At 35.7% G+C, this 15,269-nt stretch overlaps 1 protein-coding gene across 7 annotated transcripts in view; it reads left to right on the top strand.

Moving 5' to 3' along the window:
* Positions 1-15,269, top strand: part of TENT2 (terminal nucleotidyltransferase 2) — a 72,593-nt gene that overhangs the window by 21,927 nt on the left and 35,397 nt on the right. For 4 of the 7 annotated variants that reach the window (XM_045496727.1, XM_045496717.1, XM_045496736.1 and 1 more), the window contains 4 exons: positions 4,832-4,946; positions 5,037-5,128; positions 7,470-7,536; positions 9,248-9,317. In XM_045496727.1, coding sequence (XP_045352683.1) covers positions 4,832-4,946; positions 5,037-5,128; positions 7,470-7,536; positions 9,248-9,317 — 344 coding nt within the window. Of the gene's footprint in view, positions 1-4,831; positions 4,947-5,036; positions 5,129-7,457; positions 7,537-9,247; positions 9,318-15,269 lie in introns of all 7 variants that reach the window. The other 3 variants (XM_045496694.1, XM_045496702.1, XM_045496707.1) reach the window with 1 other exon arrangement.

The raw sequence follows: 15,269 nt of genomic DNA on the forward strand, positions 1-15,269 counted from the left end.
TTATGGAAAATATCAAATATATACAAAAATAGAATATGGTATCACAGATCCTTATATCACCAAACTTTAGAAACTACCAACATACTGCCAGTTTTATTTCATCTATACCTCTCTCCCTCATTAGTTTGAGTCATTATATAATGACATAATATTCACAAATATTTTCAATATTTTTTGTTATCTTTTTTATCCTTTTGCCAATGCCATACTGTCTTGTAAGTCTTGAAGGCAGGTAATGCAAATCCTCCAACTTTTGTCGTCTTCTTTGTGTGTGTGTGTGTGTGTGTGTATTCTTGTTTTTTTGCCTTTCAAATAAAATTTAAAGTTATTTTCTTAATTTCTAGAAACAAGCCTGCTAGGTCTGGTCTTGTCTCTTTTCTCTCTTTTCTTTCTTTCTTTCTTTCTTTCTTTCTTTCTTTCTTTCTTTGTTTATTTACTTTTGAGTGACAGAGAGAGAGTATGAGCACGGGAAGGGCAGAGAGAAGGACACAGACTCTGAAGCAGGCTCCAGGGTCTGAGCTGTCAGCACAGAGCCTGATGCGAGGCTGGAACTCACTGGCTGGGAGATCATGACCTGAGCCGAAGTTGGACACTTAACCGACTGAGCCACCCAGGTGCCCCCCCCCCCCTTTTTTAATGTTTATTTACTTATTTTGAGAGAGAGAGAGACAGAGGGTGTCAACAGAGGAGGGACAGAGAGTCAGTCACCCAAAGCAGGCTCCAGGCCCCGATGCAGGGCTTGAACCCACAAACCATGAGATCATGACCTGAGCTGAAGTCAGACACTCACCCAACTGAGCCACCTGGCCTCCCATCTTTTCTTTTCTTTTGATTGTACTGACTGTATAGATTAATTTCAGGAGAATTAACGTCTTAGTAGTTACTTGATCCATGGGCATGGTATAGCTCTCCATTTGTTTAGGCTTTTAATTTCTTACATCAATATTTGGTAATTTAAATGTACAAGTTTTATATATCTTTTGCTAAATATATTTCTAAATATTTCTTGTTTTTTGCTGTTATTGATGTTTTTTAAATGCAGATGTCCGATTGTTTTTTGTTAGTACTAATATATATACTAGTATAGTACTATACTAGTAACCTTAGAAACTTAAAACATGAGAAAAAATGCCTTGGCTTGATATATTATGTTAAAAATTCCATGGGGCGCCTGGGTGGCACAGTCGGTTAGGCGTCCGACTTTAGCCAGGTCACGATCTCGCGGTCCGTGAGTTCGAGCCCCGCGTCGGGCTCTGGGCTGATGGCTCAGAGCCTGGAGCCTGTTTCCGATTCTGTGTCTCCCTCTCTCTCTGCCCCTCCCCCGTTCATGCTCTGCCTCTCTCTGTCCCAAAAAAATAAATAAACGTTGAAAAAAAAAATTAAAAATTCCATTAATCTTGTGGGCATGTCTTTGTGGTGTGCTTTATTATCTGTAGGAGTGTTACTCTCTTCTGTTTTCTTATTAAAACTTTGTATGGGAATTGACCAGAATCCTCTTAAGGCATCATTTCTTCAAAATTTTTTCTTGCCTCTCATTCGCACCTCCTCCCTTTCTGAGATTCCAGTTTTCTGTTAATTTGTATTTAACAAATACAAATACAACTGAGGGATCTTTTCCTGTACCATTTTTATGAGGGTTGGGCAGGCTAGCTTTCCTGGGTTTATGGCTTTAGGACTTGTCTTCTGTTGTTATGTAGTATTTAAGAAATATATTTTCTGAGACCTTTTCTCTCCTTTTATATAGAGTAGGATTTTTCACCCTCTGCAATATTGGCATTTTTGAGTTAGATGACCTTTGCTGTGAGGGATCACCCTATTCAGGGTAAGATGTTTAGTGGCATTCTGGCCTCTATCTATTAGATACCAGTGATGAACCAATGGCACCTCTCTTCCCCCCAGTTATGGTAACTAAAAATGTTGCTAGGCATTGTCAAGTGTCCCCGTGGAGTCAGAATCATTGTAATGCTACACTGTCTTTTCTTTGCCTCTAAAATGGCTCTTTACTGTTTATTTTAGATTTCTCCTCCTTCCAGTTTCTTGCTTTGTTTTAGAAAGGAGCTTTCACTTTTTTTTTTTTTTTTTTTTGAGATTTCTGATATTTCTGTGATCCTCTTACATTTATCTGTGGACTCTTGCATGTAGCCTGTGAAACTCTCCCCCAGTTTTGATTGCTGTTCCACTCTGTATTGGATTCCTTAATTTGAGGAAGGGAGCAGGAAGTAGTACCTATGGGCAGTTAGATTTCTGGATGGTCTGGCTTTGGGACTGTCCAAAAATTTTTTTTCCTTTTTTTCTTCTTATTTCTGATACCGTGTAGGTCTTGGTACTATTGGTATTTGGTCCCCTCTGCTCATATTTTGGGGTCGATGAGTAATACGTAGTCATCATATTGTATTTGTTCACCATGTTTTATTTTGATTTGGTTTGGTTTGATCTGTTTATTTAATTCTCCTAGTTGCTTTATCTTTTTAGAGGGAAGGTTATTAAAAAGTATTAAAATATTAATGTTAAGGATGTTAATATTATCAAAGTGATATTAAAAAATTATGTCTCTTTATCATCGCCAAGTTGCCCAGACTGCCTGTCTTCTTAAAATGTGTAATCTAAACGTGATAAAAGGAAATGTTTTGTTTATTCACTCTTTTCTCAGTCTACTTAAAAATTTTTCTTTTATTTTAATTAAAAAACTTATTTCTAGTTGAAGGATAGCTGATATTATATTAATTTTAGGTGTACAACATAGTGATTTGACAATTGTATATATTAGGAAATGCTTACCACAATCAGTATAATTACTGTCGCCATACACAATTATTGTAATACTACTGACAATATTTCCTGTGCTGTACTTTTCATTTCTGTAACTTGTTTATTTTGTAACTGAAAGTTTGTACCTCTTTTTTTTTTTATTAAATGTTGTATCTTAATGTTTATTTTTGAGAGAGAGAGAGAGCTTGTGTGTGTGCGTGTGTGTGTGTGAGCAGGGGAGGGGCAGAGAGAGTGGGAGCCACACAATCCGAAGTAGGCTCCAGGTTCTGAGCTGTCACCACAGGGCCTGATGCAGGGCTGAAACCCACAAACCGTGAGATTATGACCTGAGCCGAAGTTGGACGCTTAACCGATTGAGCCACCCAGGCACCCTGAAACTTTGTACCTTTTAATCCCCTTCACTTATTTTGCCTCTTCCCTCACCTTCTCCTTCTGACAACTACCATTTTGTTCTCTGTATATTTGAATCTATTTCCTTTTTTTGTTTTGTTCATTTTAAGAAAACATTTTAAATGATGGGTGGACTTGTGCCTGGACTCTGAGGAAGGCCTAGAGAAGGAGAGGCTGAAAATGCAAGAGAAAGATGAAAAACAGATGGAAATATTTGTGCTCTGGAGTGACCAGAAGGCTTGGATACCAAAGTATTGGTACAGGGATGAACTTTGAATAGGGGAAGAGAACAGTTTGTCTGACAGAAGAGGGAAGGAGATGAGATTTTATTTTATTTAGATATGTTAGTTTGCAAAAGGTTGCAGTTAGGAAACTGAGGAATGTCACATCTGGTATTTTCAATTTGTGTAGTAAACTTTATGTAAAGTTATTTGCTAAAGAAAATGAAGTAAGTATAGGGGACTTGAGGAAAGTAGTAAAGATTTAAAATGGTGATGGTGTAAAATGAGAGCAAAATCTAACCAGAGGCATGGGTGTCTTAGTGATGGTAAGGACCAACCCTGGGCTAGACCTTAAAATATAAATTTGAAAGATGCCAATTTTGTGATTTAAATATTTTTTTCAGCTTCATGTTAGCAACTGAGATGTAAGAGCTTAGAAGGTGGTTGTTTGTTTAGACCTAAGATTAGCATTTTGCAGGACAGGAGTCAGAGCTTCACACGGGAATAATGTTAAGGCATGATAAAAGAGTGGTTCAAGGGATGTACTCTGGGGTATAGACTGGGTAGGGAAGGAAATCACACCATTCAGGTGTTGATGAGCTCAGAGAAAAGAAAGGATTCAGTGGAATCCAGGTGTATTAAATTTCAGAGCTAGAGACATTCTGTTTTATTGTAAAGACCATGTTATGGCTGTGGGATTGTAAAGCTGGGAAAAAAAATGTTGGAGTAAGAAAGTTCAGAAATGGTGGGAGTATGTTGTGATACGTAGCGCATTGTAGATGAGGAAATTACCTGTGATGATGGCAAGAGTTGGGTTGAAGGGGGAAGTGTGAATCAAATAGGTAGATAAACAAGAGGATCTAACTGTAGATGGCAACAAAAAGACAGGGTTCAGGCCAGTATTGTAAGAATGGGGAATAAGGGTGGTTTGCATGAAAAAAGACAACCAGGGGCTTCTAAAGTTTGTTAGTGTTTGTTATTGGTGGTATAAATATCAGGGGTTGGGCAAAACTTGTTTTTTAAAGGAACAGACAGTAAATGTCTTATACTTTGCCACTCACATGTTTCTGTTGTGTATTTTTATTTATCTGTTTGTTTATATAACCTTTAAAAATGTGAAAACCATTCTTTGCTCATGTGCCTTCCCAAAACAGGCCGCAACCAAAGATTATAGTTTGCTGTCCCGTGGATTATATTCTTTAAGAATTATCTGTGACCAGTTGTACTTTTTTGTGATTAACCAATGATACTTTACTTGGGAAAAGTTTGTAACTATTTTATTTACTAAGTAACTATCATTACTTGAGTGACAGTAGTTTTGGAAAGTGTAAGGAGATCATATGTATTCATTTTAAAGATACTGTTGGTAGTGTTGTTTTACACTTCTTAGTATGGTAATTACGTTTACGTTTCTGAACAAAATTTTTACTTTTTGTTGTGGTGGATTCAAGTTGAGTCAGCAGATACTGGAGTTATTTGAAGCATGTCAGCAGCAAGTAAGTGATTTAAAGAAGAAAGAACTGTGTCGAACACAGCTGCAGAGAGAAATTCAGCTCTTATTTCCACGTATGTTTTCCTATTTTGCATGCCCTTTACATATATATATTCCTGTTTAAAATTTTAAATAATACTTTATAATCTGTTCTATTTCTCTAGAAAGCAGACTTTTTTTGGTTGGGTCCTCTTTAAATGGATTTGGTACTCGGAGCAGTGATGGTGATTTATGCCTAGTTGTTAAAGAGGAACCAGTAAGTAATGAACATTTATTTCAAATGTTAAATTTCATATAAAAATCATTGAAGAAAAAAACTTGTTTGTTTTTTTTTTTTTAATTTTTTTTTTTAACGTTTATTTATTTTTGAGACAGAGAGAGACACAGCATGAACGGGGGAGGGGCAGAGAGAGAGGGAGACACAGAATCGGAAGCAGGCTCCAGGCTCTGAGCCATCAGCCCAGAGCCCGACGTGGGGCTCGAACTCGCGGACCGCGAGATCGTGACCTGAGTTGAAGTCGGACACTTAACCGACTGAGCCACCCAGGTGCCCCGAAAAAAACTTGTTTTAATTGGTTCTTTGGATTTGCTGTTCATAGTAATTCAGGAAAACCCAGGAAATGCTTTTTTCTCTTTTAAGGCATATGCACATGCACACATAAGCATAACGGGGATTTTAGCATTAATTTATTTTTAAGTTGTTAAAGTGAGATGGCTTCACTGTGTTTTTAAAGAGCTCTACCTCTGTTTGCTTGGATTGGATATGTTGCCAAGATGCAACAGACATGAAGAGAATGTGTCAGTATTATCTTGATATAGTAAAACCTTGGATTGTGAGTAACTTGTTCTGCGAGTGTTCTGCAAGAACATTTATTTAAAAACATTTATTTAAAAAAAAATTTTTTTTTTTTCCAACGTTTATTTATTTTTGGGACAGAGAGAGACAGAGCATGAACGGGGGAGGGGCAGAGAGAGAGGGAGACACAGAATCAGAAACAGGCTCCAGGCTCTGAGCCATCAGCCCAGAGCCCGACGTGGGGCTCGAACTCACGGACCGCGAGATCGTGACCTGGCTGAAGTCGGACGCTCAACCGACTGCGCCACCCAGGCGCCCCTATTTTTTTAAAATTTTATTTAAAATAAATTTTATTTATTTTAAATTTTATTAAAAAAAATTTTTTTTTAACGTTTATTTATTTTTGAGACAGAGACACAGCATGAGTGGAGGAGGGTAGAGAGAGAGAGGGAGACGCAGAATCCAAAGCGGGCTCCAGACTCTGAGCTGTCAGTACAGAGTCCGACGCAAGGCTCAAACTCACGAGCTGTGAGATCATGACCTGAGCCGAAGTCGGACGCTTACCGACTGAGCCACCCAGGTGCCCTGATGAACAAACATTTCTAATAAATTTTAACTTGATTAAGTAGTGAGGTCTTGCAATACTTGTAGTACGTGACACCAAATGTCACGTGATCACAAATGAACCAATGGTTCTTGAAATTCGCTTTGACATACAAGTGCTTTGGATTACAAGCATGTTTTTAGAATGAATTATGTTTGCAAACCAAAGTTTTACTGTATTTCCTTTCCATTTAAATTATCAATGATTCATCTTTTAATCTTTTTTCCCCCCTTGAAAATGCTACGGGGTTTGGAGTTCTTATTTTGGGAATACAAAAAGGGATTTCATTGACATTTAAAATATTTTTTAAAAATTTTGGCTTGTTTCTTTTTGTTTAGCAACCAAATTTTGTTATTTAGTATTATGTTTGTTTGAATTTCCTGTTAACTGATACTCTTGTGTGTCCTTAATACAACAGTAATCGGTGTTCACTAAGCTGACTTGAGGCAGACTCTTTAATATGCTGAAGTCTCTTCTGAATTACCCAAGATTAATTTCAGTATAATTTAATATGCTTTATTATATTCTGCCTCTTTAAAAATACAAAAATACCTACTGAATGGTAATATATATTTTTATTTTATTATTTCACTAATAAAATTGGCTTATAATTACTGCAAATCAGTAAGAGATTTATTCCAGGAAAGAAACTCTGACACTTTTCTATGCTTTGCAATCATATAAAGGAAAAAAAAAAAAACCCTCAGAAATAATAAACATAGTGAAGAATACTAGAGTTTTAATTAAATCTCTCATGCAGTTAGACTCTTTTCAGCCGCATCACACCAATCCTCCGTCTGGTTCATATGTTTGTGTTGTGTTGTCAGAGCTTGTCCTTAAAGCAGCTCACAATGTAGATAGGGAAATAAAACATGTTACAGAAAGTTAAAATTCTGTTTGTTTTTCTAGGAGAGGATTACTTTATGTGCATTTTTACTAAAGTAAGAAAATGACATAAGAATTTTGATATTTTTAAAATTTTGCTTTAAGTTTATAATTAGGAATTGATTTAGGAATGTTGATGTGAAAGCATAAAAGTTGACATTTTCTATAACATAATTTAGTGTATATTGAAAAGTAACTTGAAAGAAAAGTATGCTTTTTCTCTTTGTTGAGAAACATTAAGAAAATAAAACATTGAATTTAGAAAGATAGTGAAAAAACACTTTATTTTTAACTTTTCAGTGTTTTTTTCAGGTCAATCAGAAGACTGAAGCACGGCATATACTCACCTTAGTCCATAAACACTTCTGTACCAGACTTTGTAAGTCTCATATGCCTCAAGTTCATATGTCATCTGACATAACTATTTAATATGTCTTAATATGTCTCTTACTTTGTTTTCTGATAAGAATTGTTTATTTTCTGGTCAGGATAGGCATAATGTGAATCCTTTTTTCCCAAATGAATTTTTTTTAACTTGATTAAAAAGAGAACAATTCTTTATTGAGATAATCCCACTACATGCACTGGGGAATTCAAATGTATATAAGCTTCATTTCTTTCTCTCAAAAGATTATAGGCTGTTAGGGAAGCTACAGCATTAAATGAATAGCTGTAGTGTATAGTATCTGTGAAAAGCCAAGAGAGTGATACAGATAAAGTCTTATGGGTATTCATGTGAGGGAGTGAGAATTTCATCTGTTTCGCAGTGACATGCAATTTGTGATCTCACATTTTAAAAATATCACTGAACATGAAGCCCAAGTGAATTATTCCAACAGAAAGCAAATTATTGACTTAGGCCACTGTATTATAAGATTTTATTCTTTCAATAACCTAGCTAAGCAGATTTAATCCACATGTGTTAAGCCATCATAATTTATTTTAAACTTCCACAGAATATCGTAGATTGTTGAAGTCACACTCGCCACGTGATGTTGGAAAGAGATGTGTTCATTTATTCAGCCAGATAGTACTTATGTGTCAGGCTTTGAACTGGCAAATTCAAAGTCAAGTGACCTGTTACTGCCCATGAGCAAGTTATATCTGTTGTTGGGTAGAAATCAAGTGATTTATTTTAGTGGACTTAAGTTTTCACATCTGTAAAATAAAGGAGTAATTCATACCTTAAGTAGATTTTTAATAGCTATAACGTCAAATACTAAAAATGGAGGGAACCTTAGAGATCATTTAATTCAAAGGTATTTTTGGTTGTTATTTTTCATAGTTAAGGAGAATGGTGATTAGTGGATTCAGTAATTTGCCTGGGGAGTATAGTTTGTTTTTTGGTGTCACAACCTGCACCTGGAACTTGAAACTTTTATCTCTTATTTTTCATTAAGCCTCATTGAATTCCTGCCTACAAATTCTGTTTGAAGCTTGACATATTTTATGATTTTGGTGGTAAAAGCATTATAACGGGAAAATTTTTTAATTCTGGTATTATGTTTTTCTTTATAACATTAGGAAGCTGCTCCTTTGGGAAGAGTTGGCAGTTTATTTTTTACATATTTCTGTATTTTCCTAATTTTCTATAATGAACAGGTATTATTTTCAAAAAATATTTTTGTGCTTAATGTAGTAAAAAATATGTATACATGTATTCTTCCTCTTAGGGATCATATTTATTTAAATGTATCACTATCCCATGTATCATGTTGCAGGCATTTCCACATTTGAGACTCTTTGTAAATATGATATTTATGGCTGCTGTAAGATTCTGCCGTATGCTATAACAGAAATGAGCTATGCTCCTGCCAGCCTAGATATTTTTCCTGCTTATAATGCTTTGATGAATTTCTTTATAAGTATTATTAGATATTAGACCACATTTCTGAATTTTAATATAAAGCCCTCTAAATGGTATTGGAATTTTTAGTCTTAGAAGAATTTGATAATGTCCTTTCTTTGCGATCTTAAAAGACTGTGTTTTCATAAACTGTTTTAGCTTAGTAAGAAACCATTTTTTAAAAATATACATTGGAACTATGAATTTGAGAAATATTTACAGATATTCATATTTTGTCCTTCAGCTGGCTACATAGAGAGACCTCAGTTGATTCGAGCAAAAGTGCCAATTGTGAAGTTCAGGGATAAAGTCAGGTAAGTAATTACTGAATTTTCCTTTTTCAGTTATTTTAGATCGTTTTTACATATTCTTTTGATGTAGATAGTTAAGTGTATGCTACAGCATAATAGCTTATCTTCATCAGTTTTTAAAACTTCCTTGATTTGTCTTGGAGATGATTTTTTAGAATAGTCTGAGCAATTCTTTATGCTTAACTGTGCTTAGTTATTTTGCTTGGTATTTCGAGTGCTTAAAACTATCCATTTTAAAGAATATATATATTTACATTTCACATTTTTAAATTATCTCTTGCCTTTTGGAAATGTAATATACTCTTTAGAACATATCTTAATTGATGAGATTTGATGTATGTTTATATCAAGGGAGTTGTTACAAATATAATTATATCTGTCTGTACACTCTACCAGCCTGGGTTCTGAATTTCTTATGGGCATTGGGATTGGAATCTTTTATACAGTATCTGAATATAAAATGTAAATAGGTGTTGACTGTTCTATTGGTTAAAAAAAATTTGTTGTGGGGCGCCTGGGTGGCGCAGTCGGTTAAGCGTCCGACTTCAGCCAGGTCACGATCTCGCGGTCCGTGAGTTCGAGCCCCGCGTCAGGCTCTGGGCTGATGGCTCAGAGCCTGGAGCCTGTTTCCGATTCTGTGTCTCCCTCTCTCTCTGCCCCTCCCCCATTCATGCTCTGTCTCTCTCTGTCCCAAAAATAAATAAACGTTGAAAAAAAAAATTAAAAAAAAAAAAAATTTGTTGTTCCCTAAAAAAGAGATAAGATTGTGATAAATTAGGTTTTCTAGCCCAGTTTTATAAAATACTGAAATGGTTTACATAAATGTAAGTGTAAATATATATACATAAGTGATCCTTATTATTCATGGATTCTTTATTTATGAATTTGCCTACATGATGATTTTTATTTTGTAACCCCCCAAATTAATATTTCTAGCACTTTCACAGTCATTTGTAGACATTTGCAAAGTGGAGAAAATTCTGAATCACTAACTGAGATTAAATAATGTGACATTCTGCCTTCCTGTTTCTTCTCTTATGTATAAACAATTATTCTTTGCAGAGTCCGTTTCCATGTTTTTTGTATTTTGTTGCTTTATATAGGCGACTTTGCTCTTTTAAATGGCCCCCAAGCATAGTGCTGAGTTACTATCTATTGTTTCTGTGTACAAAGCTGTGATGTGCCTCATGGAGAAAAAACTTGTATTTGATATGCTTTGTTCATGCATAAGTTACAGTGTACTTGGCCATGAGTTCATTATCAGTGAATGGGGTGTCTTTAAATGGAAACACATAAAACAAAGTTATGTAGGGGCGCCTGGGTGGCTCAGTCGGTTAAGTGTCTGAGTTCAGCTCAGGCCATGATCTTGTGGTTTGTGAATTTGAGTCCTGCGTTGGGCTCTGTGCTGACAGCTCAGAGCCTGGAGCCTGCTTCGGATTCTGTGTCTCTCTCTCTTTCTCTCTGTCCCTCCCCAGCTCGTGCTCTGTCTCTCTCTGTCTGTCAAAAATAAATAAACATTAAAAAAAATATTAAAAAAACAAAACAAAGTTATGTATTAATCAATTGATGAAAATGTTTTGACTGAAAGCTTGTGGGAACCTAACCCTTTGTTTCCACTGTTTTCATTGACTTTATAGAAAATAAATACTGCAAATGATTAGAATTGACTAAATATATATATTTTAAACAAATCCTTAGGTATATGCCTGGTTCAAACCTTCTCCTCCATTCATTTAAATATCCGTCCAATCTATAATTATTTGAATTTTTTTCAAATAACTAATGGTAGTTTTCTTTTTAAAAAAAAATTTTTTTTTTTTTTTTTGGGGCGCCTGGGTGGCGCAGTCGGTTAAGCGTCCGACTTCAGCCAGGTCACGATCTCACGGTCCGTGAGTTCGAGCCCCGCATCGGGCTCTGGGCTGATGGCTCAGAGCCTGGAGCCTGTTTCTGATTCTGTGTCTCCCTCTCTCTCTGCCCCTCCCCCGTTCATGCTCTGTCTCTCTCTGTCCCAAAAATAAATAAACGTTGAAAAAAAAATTTAAAAAAAAAAAAAATAAAAAAAAAAAATAAATAAAAATAAAAAAAATTTTTTTTTGATGTTTATTTATTTTTGAAGGAGAGAGAGACAGAGTGTGAGTCGGGGAGGGGCAGAGAGAGAGGGAGACACAGAATCTGAAGGAGGCTCCAGGGTCAGCTGTCAACACTGGGCCCGACGACATGTGGCTCAAACTCAGAAACCGCGAGATCATGACTTCTGCTGAAGTCAGACACTTAACCGACTGAGCCACCCAGGCGCCCCAATGGTAGAGTTTTCTAAAACACTTTATGGGAGATAAACTAAACACAAATAAAATTATTAGCTTATTGTAATTATTTTTTAAAATACATGGTTGTGGGGCCCCTGGGTGGCTCAGTCCATTAAGCATCTGACTCTTGATTTTAGCTCAGGATGATCTCACGGTTCATGAGTTTGAGCCCTGCATTGGGCTCTGTGCTAACAGTGAGAAGCCTGCTTTGGATTCTTTCCCTCTCCCTCTCTGTCCCTCCCCGACTCGTACCCCTACCCCCTCTCTCAAAACAAATAAATAAACAAACAAAAAAAAAGTAAAACCCACGGTTGTATTTTTTTTTATGTTTAAAATTTTAATTACAGTGTTTTTAACATTCGGTTATATTACTTTCAGGTATACAATATAGTGATTCAACAATTCTATACATTACTCAGTGCTCATCATAATAAGTATAGTCTTTAATCCCCATCACCTATTTCAGTCATCCCCCTACCTATCTCCTCTCTGGTAACCATCTGTTTGTTCTCTATAGTTAAGAGTCTGTTTTTTGGTTTATCTCTCTTTTTTTTTTCTCTTTGTTTATTTATATATTTTTTAATTCCACATTAGTGAAATCATACGGTATTTGTCTTTCTCTGACTGACTTAATTCACTTAGCATTATACTCTAGCGCTATCCATGTTGTTGCAAATGGTAAGATTTCATTCATTTTTATGGAAGAATAATATTCCACTTGTGTGTGTGTGTGTGCATATGTTTATATATATCACATCTTTCTCCATTGATGGACATTTATTTGTGTATCTTTGTCTTTGATGGATATTTGGGCTGCTTCCATAACTTGCCTATTGTAAATAATGCTGCAGTTATCATAGAGGTGCATATTTCCTTTCAAATTCGTGTTTTTGTGTGATTTGGGTAAATATGCAGTAGTGCAATGACTGGATTATATGTTAATCCTATTTTTATTTTTTGAAGAATGTTTATACTGTTTTCCACAGTGACTACACTAGTTTGCATTCCTACTAGCAGGACACAAGAGGTTTTTTTTTCCTCCACATCCTTGCCAACACTTACTATTTCTTGTTTTTTATTTTAGCCGTTCTGACTGGTGTGGTTTTGATTTGCATTTCCCTGAAGATGAGTGATACTGAGCATCTTTGTCTACACATGTAGAATAATGTTGCTATGCCAAATTTCTGAGAAATTACTGCCTGTGCTCTCTTCTAGGATTTTTATGGTTTCAGGTCTCACGTTTAGGTCTTTAATCCATTTTGAATTTATTTTTGTATATGGTGTAAAAAAGAGTTCCAGTTTCATTCTTTTGCATGTAGCTGTTCAGTTTTCCCACTACCATTTGTTGAAGAGACTGTCTTTATTTTGTTGCATATTCTTGCCTCTTTTGTTGAAGTTCAGTTGACCATATAATCCTGGGTTTGTTTCTGGGCACTCAGTCCTATTCCATTGATGTATGTGTGTATTTTGTGGCAGTACCATACTGTATTGGTAACTACAGCTTCGTAGTGTAACTTGCATTCGGGAATTATGATACCTCCAGCTTTGTTTTTCTTTTTTGAGAATGTTTTGGCTATTTGAGGTCTTTTGTAGTTTTATACAGATTTTAGGATTATTTTTTCTAGTTCTGTGAAAAATGCTGTTGTTTTTGTTTTGTTTTGTTTTTTAGTTTATTTTGACAGAGAGAGAGAGGGCCAGAGAGAGAGAGAGAGGGAGAGAATCCCAAGCAGCCTCCATGCTTCCAATGCAGAGCTTGACTCATTCCCACAAACCGTGAGATCATGACCTGAGCTGAAATCAAGAGTTGGACAGTCAGCTGACTGAGCCACCCAGGCACCCCACTGATTATACTTTGAGAGGGATTTCATTAAATCTGTAGATAGATTGTTTTGGGTAGTGTGAACATTTTAAAAATATTTGTTCTTCTAGTCCATGAGCATGGAATGTCTTTACATTTGTCTGTGTTGTCTTCAATTTCTTTCATCATGTTTTATAGTTTTTAGAGTACAGGTTTTTGAACTCTTTGGTTAAGTTTATTCCTAAGCATTTTTTCTTTTTGGTGCCATTGTAAATGTGATTGCTTTTTAAATTTCTTCCTATTGCTTCATTATTAGTGAATAGAAATACAGTGGATTTCTGTATATTGATTTTGTATCCTGCAACCTTACTGAATTCATTTATCAGTTCCAGTAGTTTTTTGATGGAGTCTTTAGTGTTTTCTCTATATAGTATCATGTCATCTACATAAAAATAATGAAAGTTTTACTTCTTCCTTACCAATTTGGATGCCTCTTATTCCTTTTTCTTGTCTGACTGGTGTAGCTTTGGCTTCCTATACTATGTTGAATAAAAGTGGTGAGAGTGGGGGCGCCTGGGTGGCTCAGTTGGTTAAGCGTTCGACTTTGGCTCAGGTCATGATCTTGTGGCTCGTGAGTTCAAGCCTTGTGTTGGGCTCTGTGCTGACACGTCAGAGCCTGGAGTCTGCTTTGGATTCTGTGTCTCCCTCTCTCTCTGCCCCTCCCCTGCTTGTGCTCTGTCTCTCTCAGTCTCAAAAATAAATAATAAAACATTAAAAAAAAAAAAGGTGGTGAGAGTGGACATCCTTGTTTTGTTCCTGATCTTAGGGGGAAAGCTCTCAGTTTTTCACAATGCTCAGCCGAGTCACTAGGCACCCCCTTTTCTGCATCTATTGAAATGATCATATGGCTTTTATTCTTAATGTTACGGATGTGATATATCATGTTGATTGATACGCAAATATTGGACCCCACCCTTGCATCCCAGGAATAATCTCGCTTGATCCGTGGTGAATGATTTTTTTTTAATGTATTACTGGATTCAGCTTGCTGATATTTTGTTGAGGATTTTTACAGCTATGTTCATCAGAGATACTGGACTATAGTTCTCTTTTTTGTAGTGTCTTTATCTGGTTTTACTATGAGGGTACAATGCAAGTCTCATAGAATGAATTTGGAAGCATTCTGTCTCTTCTATTTTTTGGAATAGTTTGAGAAAAATAGTTATTAACTCTTCTTTGAGTGTTTGGTAGAATTTGCCTGTGAAGCCTTCTGGTACTGGACTTTACTTGTTGGGAGTTTTTTGATTACTGATTCAATTTCATTGCTTGTAATGGGTCTGTTCAAATTTTCTATTTCTTCTTGATTCAATTTTGGGAGGTTATATGTTTCTGGGAATTTATCCATTTCTTTTAGGTTTTCCAATTTGTTGGCATATAATTTTTCATAATATTCTCATACAATCCTTTATAATATTTCTATGGTGTTGGTTGTTATTTCTCTTCTTTCATTTGGTGATTTTGTTTATTTGAATACTGTTTCTCCCTCTTTTTTTTCTTTCTTTGGATGACACTAGCTAACGGTTCATCACTTTTGTTGATCTTTTAAAAGAACCAGCTCCTGGTTTCACTGATCTGTTCTGTACTTTTTTTAGTTTTTATTTCGTTTATTACTGTTCTAATCTATATTATTTCCTTTCTTCTATTGGTTTTGGGTTTTGTTTGTTCTTCTTTTTGTAACTCTTTTATGTATAAAGTTAGGTTGTTTGAGATTTTTCTTCTTGAGGTAGGCCCATGTTGCTCTAAACTTTGCCCTTGCAACCACTTTTGCTGCTTCCCAAAGATTTTTGGTCA

Source organism: Leopardus geoffroyi, chromosome A1 (genome assembly GCF_018350155.1).
Source record: "Leopardus geoffroyi isolate Oge1 chromosome A1, O.geoffroyi_Oge1_pat1.0, whole genome shotgun sequence".
NCBI classification, from domain to species: Eukaryota; Metazoa; Chordata; class Mammalia; order Carnivora; family Felidae; genus Leopardus; species Leopardus geoffroyi.